Raw genomic sequence first — 9330 nt, 5'->3', positions numbered from 1 at the left:
TTTTAAATTTTTTCAAAAATCAATTTTTTTCAACGTTTTGGAAAGTTTTTTTTAAAAATTTAAGTTTTTGGTACTGAAAGTTCCAGCAATCTGTCTTTAGACAAGGTAACATGCGCCACAAGTTCATACGATATCGTAGCATGATCGACGTATATACTCGTCATGAGCTAGACTCCGTCGACATAAAACTACTGTACTACTGTTGGATGAGGAAAAGCTACAATTAAGTGTTGAAAGACATGGAAAATACCTTAAACTTTTATCAATATCAATAACTAGCACGGGATAAAAGTCTAGATGAAACTAATAGGACGTGTGTAGGAGTGCCGTCCATGGACGACATCAAACCCATGACTTCCATTCAAACGACGCAAAACTGGGTTAAAGACATTGAAAGTGTCGAAAATGTCACTTGTCCAATATTAAAAATCTTTTACCAATAACTTTTGCCTTCGGGTGAATTTCTGTATCATTTATTTTACAAATAAGGAAACCGTCATCGGACACCTCTAATTATCGATACTTTCGCATTCGACATAATCACAGACGACGACGACGACAACGTACGTAAATCGACTAATTTTAACATCACCTGATTCGAAAAAAAATGTACGGAAATAATTTTGGCACTTGCAATGACATTCGGTTTGATTGGCATTTATAATAAAGGCCAAGGACCTGTGAGACATTAATAAAACTTCAGAGGAGAAATTGACTTTTCGAAGAGGGTTATTGTCATTGGGTAAAAATAGACTTAGAAATAGTTGATATTTTTTTATGAGCTAACTTAGTATTTTTTTAAGAACACAACCCAATGGTCAGCCACTCTTTTTTTATTATGCGTAGACCATATAAATATATTTATAATAGTATTGAAGTATATATGTGCTACAGCAATGCCTACTAGAAAGTAATTTCACGATTAAATTGGAGAATTTAATCGTGAAATTGGTTTTAATTTCACGATTAAATTGGAGATCTATAACCTCAAGTAAAAATTTAATATCACACCTCTTGATATCGAGTTGGCTGATGTAGGAATCGAATTCGGATGCTAGCCTAGTACTATTTTTGATAGTAATAATTATAGACATGGAATGTGTAATCATTTTTATGTTTATAGTTTTTAAGTCGATTTTATGCTTTAGAAAGATTTTGTTTTAGTTTAAATTTGTTTTAATAAATTTCTAAATTGATAAAATTGAAGCAGAAATGTGTCTTCCAGAAACTTCTTAATTTTTATTAACTAATAATTTAACATAATCTCCAAATTTTTAAATAAACATTAATTTTTGTTTTATTTCCCGAACAATAAGTTTTGTTTGTTGAAAATTCGATTTGTTCATGTTTTCTCGACGTTTAAAGCCGTTCTGAATCGTTCGAGACCAAATTTGGACAAAAAATATGTGTGTGTGTGTGATTTTATGATTTTTCGTCGACGTTTTGCCAAAAACGGCTGAACCGATTTAAAAAATTTAAAAGCCATCGGATTTTAAAAAGAAAAGAAAAGACGATTCTCCGAAATTAACAAAAGAAATACATTTTTTAACTTCCCGTAGGGTAAGTTATAATAATGGGCCGAAAATCGGAATTGAAAATTTTTACATTTCTCGACGTTTTGAAGGTTTCTGAACATTTTACTGGCATACCTCAGAAAAAATGGATTTGTGTGCGTGTGGGTGTATGTATGTGTGTGTATGTATGTATGGATACAAATTTGCACTCACGTTTTCGGGCGCACGGATCAACCGATTTGAGTGGTTCAAAAAAAATTCCATTCCTATTGATAAAGAGATGTGCTGATTAGATTTTGTCAAAGGCAGGTCCAGCCGTTACGGAGATACGGAGCAAAGAGTGCAGTAAATATAAATCGAGTTTTTGAGTGAACTAATCGTCCGATTTGAATGATCTACAAAACATTCAATCAGTAATGATTGGGAGAATTGGTTATTAGTTTTTGGCAAAGGCAGGCCTAGCCATTTTGAAGATACGGAGCTAAATGTACCAAAAATTGCAGTTTTTGAGAGAACTAAGCGTCAGATTCAATTGATTCAAAGAACTTTCTGCTTGTCTTAACAAAATAATTGATTTTGGAAAAAAAAATTTGTTTCAATTTTTTTTTTTAATTTTTTGTCTATCGAAAATAATTCAGATTTTACTTTTAACTCTGACTATAGTTTTAATATACTTTACAAATAATTTCATCTTTGCAATTCAGCTTATAAATATTAGACAATGTTCCAATATTTATAATAATCTATTTGAAAACATTCAATATTCCTCGAACATTTCGTTACGGTACGGGAAGTTCCAGCAATTTGCCTTAAGGCACGATGCCATACACCCAACTAGTTTCAATTGCTTCTGAACGGATATAAAAAACTGGATCCTAACTAATTCTAAGTAGATTCTAATTAGATTTCAACTGAGGCTGTTTTGATTCATAATATCTTTCTAACTTACATTTAAGTTAAGATTTATGATTGAGTCAAGACATATGTCAAGGTAGTGGGTGATTAGTAGATTCTTAATAGATTTACTAAATTTTAAACTACAACTCAATAATAAAATTAGATTCAGAATGGGTTCTAACTAGATTCTAACGTAAATCTGCCTACATTCTAGCTTTATTCTGACTATATTTAATTTGATTGTTTCTCGATTTTGGCCTGATAACAAATAACTATTACATCTACAATATGACTAGCTGCATTCTAACTAAATTTAGGCAAAATCTAAGTATAAATTTGAAATGTAACTAAAATTCAACTCACAATTTAGATGCTTTCGATTCAACTTTAAATATTTGAATAGATTCTTTGTCACCTTATGAATAGTAAAAATGTTACCAGTAATTTAAATCATTAAAAATATCTAGAACTATGTACGTGATATGCAATTTTGTCAGTATGTTTTTATAACAGATTCTTAATATTTCATAAAATAATTTATTAAGTTTCTTTTAGAAAAAATCTCAAATATAAAACAAATTCATATATAGTTATATTATTCTTTTATTATTATTCTTTTTTCTGAATTTTCTAATTTTACAATACATATTCTCACTAGTTTTTCTCGATTTTCTCTTAAACGGTAAAAGATACGAAAAAACTTTGTTCGTACGAAAGATGCAGAATAAAATTACGAATAAAATGGTATATAAATGGTTAGGTGTGTTCATATAATTTTCTCTAGATTTTCCGATTGTTCCGAATTTTCACGACGGCAACTCGCCTGTAGGCCACACCGTGCAAAATTCGAAGTTGTGATATATGGGGAAAAAACTAAGAATTTTGAGACCTTTCTAATGATGTATAATACTTTATATGTTTTCTTTAGAGAAATATCGAATCGTGAGGAGTGTTGCTCTAACCTAACCGCACTTTGCATTTTGACAAGTTAATAACTACACAGATTGCTCTATAACATCTAAACCATAAAAGATTCGAAAAAACTTTGTTTGTGCGAAAGATGCAGAATAAAATTACGAATAAAATGGTATATAAATGGTTAAGTGTGTTCATATAATTTTCTCGAGTTTTCTATGAAATTTAACATTGCGATGAAGATCAAACGCTAAACAGTCCTACGAAAGTTGATTGAATTATATTAATTAAAATTAGAATAATAAACTACAATTTTAGGACATACTACAAGCACTATTTGTGCCTGTGCAATATAATTAAAATAATTACATTTAATTTAAATGTGTTTGAGAAATTTCAATTGGAAATCGCAATGTTTAGATTTAATTGATACCAAAAACTTGATTTTCGTCACAAACAGTTGACTAATTTCATCTAAATACCTAAATCTCAATTTCGGTTCATTAAGTCAATTCTTACACATTTCGGTAAGTTTTTACCAACTTGCCATAAGGCTAAATGCCACTTGCACTTATTAGTAATTAGTTATTCAATTCGTTTTCTTCTCGGCGCATGTGTCTTCGATCTTCGAATCGCCCGCGTCACGCCACGCGATCTCGGCCAATCAGACGCGAATCAGGCGACCCACCGGACCAATCAGAAGACGAAGACCGAAGAACGAAGAACAAGAAGGCAAAAATGCATCGTATGACTTTCTGTTCTGAAAAATGAGACCGGCGAAAAATAAAAGAAAGATTTGCTTTACTTTTCGAAGTAAATATATATATATATATATATTGATGTATACCGAGAAGAAATCGGATACATTGCGAGGCCAAGGTTGTTGACTAGAGACTATTACACACTAACAATAAACTAGTGGTGTATGGTATCGTGCCTTGAGGCAAATTGCTGGAACTTTCCGTACCTTAACGGAATGTTCGAGGAATGAAAATAATCAATCATTGTTTTGAATAATTTGAAATAGATTAAGCTATAATTAAAAAAATATTTGGAAATTGTGTTAAATTATTAGTTAATAGGTATCGAGAAGTTTCTGGAAGGCAAATTGCTGCTTAAATTTTATCAATTTAGAAATTTATGAAAGATTTTTTAAAACTAAAACAAAATCTAGATTATTTATCATAAATACATACTGAAAATTTATAAAGGCTTATTAAATTGGGCGATGGGTGTATTCTACAAACAACCTATTTGTGTTTTTATAAGAAATTTGAGCATTTTTTTTAATTTGATTTTTTTTAATAATTTAAATTTTTTTCGAAATTCTGATTTTTTTGGATTTTTTTTTAAAAAACGTATTTTTTAAATTTTTTGAGAATTTGGAAATTTTTGAAAATATCCGATTTTTTTGAAAATTTCCAAATATTCTCAAGTTTTTGTAAGAAACCGATTTTTTCTTTAATTTTTCAAAAATTTAGTTTTTTTTAATGGTGAAAAATTTCGAAAATTTTAATTTTTTGAAAATTTTGAATTTTTTTTTTTGAAAATTTCCAAAATTACTTTAGTAAATTTTCTGTAAATGCATTTTTTGCACACCGTCTACTCAAGCAAAATGTTTTTTAAATTTATCTAATCGGATGATTTGTTTTCTCAAAAACTGTGTAATCGTTTTTAATAGATTTATAAGAATTTTGAAATTTTTGAGAAATACTCACTTTTTTAAAAATTCATTTATGAGAAAATTCAGAACTTTTTTAGCAATCGCGCTCAAATTTTTGATTTAGTTGTGATATCCGAAATTTGATTAAATACCATTTATAAGGACAGTCAGATTATCAAATTTCAATCGCTATATACGATGAATGCTATAGCATCCATGTCAAGTATTACGTTTGTATTTAACGCAATGTGGGAATAGATAAAATAATACGAAAACACTAATATCAATAGGAATCGGATGTTTTTTATAGTCGATTTTTTTTTACTTGAAAATGTTCAAAAAAATTTCAAATTCTAAGAAAAATCTAATTTTTCTTCCTAAGATTTTAGAAATTTTAAATGGAAAGTTTGAGCAATTTGTCTTAAGGCTGGTTACCATACACTACTAGTTTTTTTTTTAGCAAAATTGACTCTTTTTCTAACTATTAAACATTGGATTTAAATTCCTACATTAAAAAAAAAATCCAGGTGTTTTGTTTATATCTCACACATACTATTTTTTTTAAAAAAAGTTTTCTGTCCATTTATGAGTCTTTAAACCTTAAATTCATAAAGATTTAGTTATTATTAAAAAAATAAAAATTTATAAAGGTTTAGTTATTATTAAAAAATTAATAATATTAATAATTATTAATATATATTTGCAATTACAAGGACTATTCATTTATTCCATTTGCCTTAAATTTATTTTACAAAAAAATGACGGAGTTTCTGGGAAGTTTTCAATTACACTTTGTCTGAAAACAAAATTCCACTAACTCCTAGTTAGCAAAAAAAAAATTCGTCATCAAAGTGTGAATACAGCCCAATAAAATCTTAGTAAGGTTTTAGTTTATTCAAACGACAAAAAAATCCGAAGTAAAGCAAATGAGTGCACATTTATTATTTTTGTTTAGTCTGCAATAAGTTCCTCGTTCGCAATCTGATGTAATTAGCACAAAAAATATTAATATCATCCGATGGAAATAAATCTCACACTGATTAAATTACACAAGAAATATAGATATATAGCATTACAATATATTTTGCATCATATAAAATTTCTAACTTTCATAAATAATAATAATAATCAAACCATTTCTCACGGGACTTTAATATTTCACGGAGGTACATTTCATCAAAATCTTAGACGAATTTAAGTTGGAGATAAAGAAATATCAACAAATTTGAATTAATTAACGGATTTTTCGCAGGCCTATAATATTTTTCAGAGGCTCATCAAAATTTTAGACAATTATACTAGATTTCTAAATTCCTTACAAAATTCTTAAGTATTGCAGAAATTCTTAGAAAAAAATATGCAACTCTTTTATATTTATTTATATCTTTGGGTCCAAGTTTTTGAAAAAAAAAAAAAAAAATTAAATTACAGTACTATTTAGTAAGGTAATTTGTATAACCATTTCATCTATTAAGTTTTTCTTGTGAATCTATTACCCATTACCCATATATATTCTGAAGATTCAGTTAGACAGCTAAATAATAAAAGTGCTGATTTATTATTGATAGAAATCAATATAAATCAATAAAATGCTGAATTTAATAACCCGCACAACTGCATGCGGTCGAAATAAATATCTTATATGCCAATTTCAGTTTTTATATAAACTTAGATGGTTTTCCTGTTGAATTGATGGAAATGGTGATAGATTATTATGGTCGTGATCATATTTTGTTTGTTATCTAAAGATGAAAACTTTTAAGTTCTCGAAGGAAAAGTTTCTGTTTTCGCTAACAAAATTCGATAGGCTAAATTTTATTTCAAGATGTATGTGAAAATGTAAAAATTGTTCCAAAAAACAGATGAAAGTCGTGCTGATTAGTTTTGTAGTAAAGATAAGTTTTGAACTTCTTTTTGGAGCCAAAAATTTCCAGAATCGATAATTTCTTGAAATTTTTTAGAAAACAAAAATTTTCCACAAATCAAAAATTCTACGAGTCAATTTTTTACGAATCATATTTTTCTACGAGGCAAAAATATTCACAAAATTAATAATTTCTTAAATACTTTTGAAGGTCAAAAATGCCTACTAGTCAAGAATTAGTATATTTAGGAATTTTTTTTCAAATGAAATGTTCCTACGATTCAAATTTACGAGTTAAACATATTCTTGAAATTATAAGTGTGAAATTTCCAAATCTACACATTCTTTACAAAGCAAATTTTTAAAGATTGATTGCACTATTTTTTATAAAATTTATTGAAGAAAAAGTTTCTGAAAAAAAATCTGAAAACATCTGAACTATAAGACGATTTTTTTTTATCTAATAAGAAGCGTAATTTTTTAATTGAGAGTAACAATTATGATGAGTAAAATTAAGACAAAATTTTTTTATCAAGAATCAAAATTTCTTAAACAAGAGTCCAAATTTCTTAATCTGAGTCAAAATTCCGCATTTTAGGTCAATTTTTAATCAAATATCAAAATTTCTTAATCAGAGTCAAATTTTTTTAATCAAGTATCAAAATTTCTTAATCAAGAGTCAAAATTCCTCATTTAGAGTCAAAATTTCTAAATATTAGTCAAAATTGGAATCAACATTTGTTAATTTCGCGCCAAAATTTCCGAATTAACAATTTAAGAGTAAAAATTTGTTAATCATATGAAACAAAATTTATTAGGAGTTCAAATTTATCAAGTATGTGAAAAATTACTAAAAAAATCAAAAATTTTCAATTTTCCGAGCCAAAAGTGTTCACAAACCAATAATTTCTTAAACTTTTTTTAAATTAAATCAAAAAGTCCAGAGTATTTGATAAGCTAAATAAGTCAAAAGTGTTCATAAATCAATAATTTCTCAATATTTTTTTTAATAAAAAAGTCTAGAGTCATTTGATAAGCTGAATAAAATTTTTGGAACGAAAATTCCAAGTTTAGTAAATCAAAAATATCTCTGAATTTATATATGAACAAATTCTGTAATTGTAAAGTTCGAAATTATGAATTCAAATTTCACAAGATAAAATTATTTAATTTATGGCTTTTTAACTAAATTATTTAATTTTATGGATTTTATAGATGAAAACCAAAGGGATAATTACAATTCTAAAAATATAGAGGGTATGCCATCTATATAATTTCATTTTTTTTTTTTTCAACGCTCAGCCGAGACTTTTTTTCTTCATTTTTGAATGAAATTATTAATCATTATTAACTGAATTAATTTCATTATTAACTGAAAGGATTTTACTTTCAAATAAAAAAAGAAATTTGAGAAAATATTCAGTAGTTTGTAAAAAAAATGTTATTTGGCGGATCCTATACTAATAAATTTTTAATGGTGCACTAATGCCAGGTAAGGTCTATTTTCACTTGGAAACAAATTGCCTCAAAATATACATTTATTTTAAATATTTCCAAATCAGAATGACTTGAAACATTGAGAAAACATAAACTTAGCAAGTCGGATTTTTTGGCAAAAACATAAACTCGTGAAGTTAAGTAATTATTAAGGTATAAATAAATAAATACCATGATGAGAATATAAACTTTCACCCGAGATAAATTTATTGACCCAAAAAATCATACACAAAAAAAAACAAGAACTCATCTCATTACGTTTCCGAATATTAATTTCGTAGTAAAATCGTGATACATTTTTCAATTTCAACAAAACGAAATCCGGGCATAATTTATTATCGTTATTTATTGACCTCCCAAAGAGACCCGCATCATCATTCCTTTGGTGGTTTGGTATTTGCATGTCAGTACTACATTAGAGGATAAATAATTATTATTGCCCAAGTTTTTATTTTTTCAATTAAATCAATTTTTTTTGCCCCGGAAGATAAACATCATAAATCAATCGACCGAGAAATTTATATGGTATAAATGTGCTTAAGAAGATTTGTTGAGAAACATCATAGCTAATTTTTTCAAAATGCCACTTACGCCTAGTTTTTGAATTCATCCCACATGTATCGATTCAATCTGTTTTATTTCTATTGTGTGGTCTATTATTGATTTATGAAATATATAGACACCAACATCGTTTGACTTTTATACGTGTTTAATATTTCGTACAATGTATCGTCATCGTGTAACGATATAACGAGCGTTATCGGCTATAACGCGGCTATTAAAACGACAGTTCGCCATAAAACCATTTTTCATTGGCCATAAAATATTTCCGAACAGGGATCCATGAATCAGATTGAAACAAAATGCTAGTGGAATCAAAAATTTGCAATTGAAAAAAATTTTCAATTACACGTTAATGGTGTTATTCTCAATCCACAATTATTTTATTATTAATAATTTAAAAAACATTTTATTTGTAT

The 9330-nt window shown here is 27.5% G+C and overlaps 1 protein-coding gene across 1 annotated transcript in view; it reads left to right on the top strand.

The window, feature by feature from the left end:
- Positions 1-896: 896 nt before the first annotated feature.
- Positions 897-9330, top strand: part of LOC113388419 (DNA-directed RNA polymerase I subunit RPA1-like) — a 24313-nt gene continuing 15879 nt past the window's right edge. The window contains exon 1 of the mRNA XM_026625797.1: positions 897-910. Within this exon, the coding sequence (XP_026481582.1) occupies positions 897-910 (14 nt within the window). The remainder of the gene's footprint in view (positions 911-9330) is intronic.

The sequence above is a fragment of the Ctenocephalides felis genome, unplaced genomic scaffold, assembly GCF_003426905.1.
Source record: "Ctenocephalides felis isolate EL2017-DRISC unplaced genomic scaffold, ASM342690v1 CF-g0.4_SCAFFOLD_03572, whole genome shotgun sequence".
NCBI classification, from domain to species: domain Eukaryota; kingdom Metazoa; phylum Arthropoda; class Insecta; order Siphonaptera; family Pulicidae; genus Ctenocephalides; species Ctenocephalides felis.
Note: the sequence above shows the minus strand (reverse complement) of the source record. Positions and strands in the feature narration are given on the sequence as shown.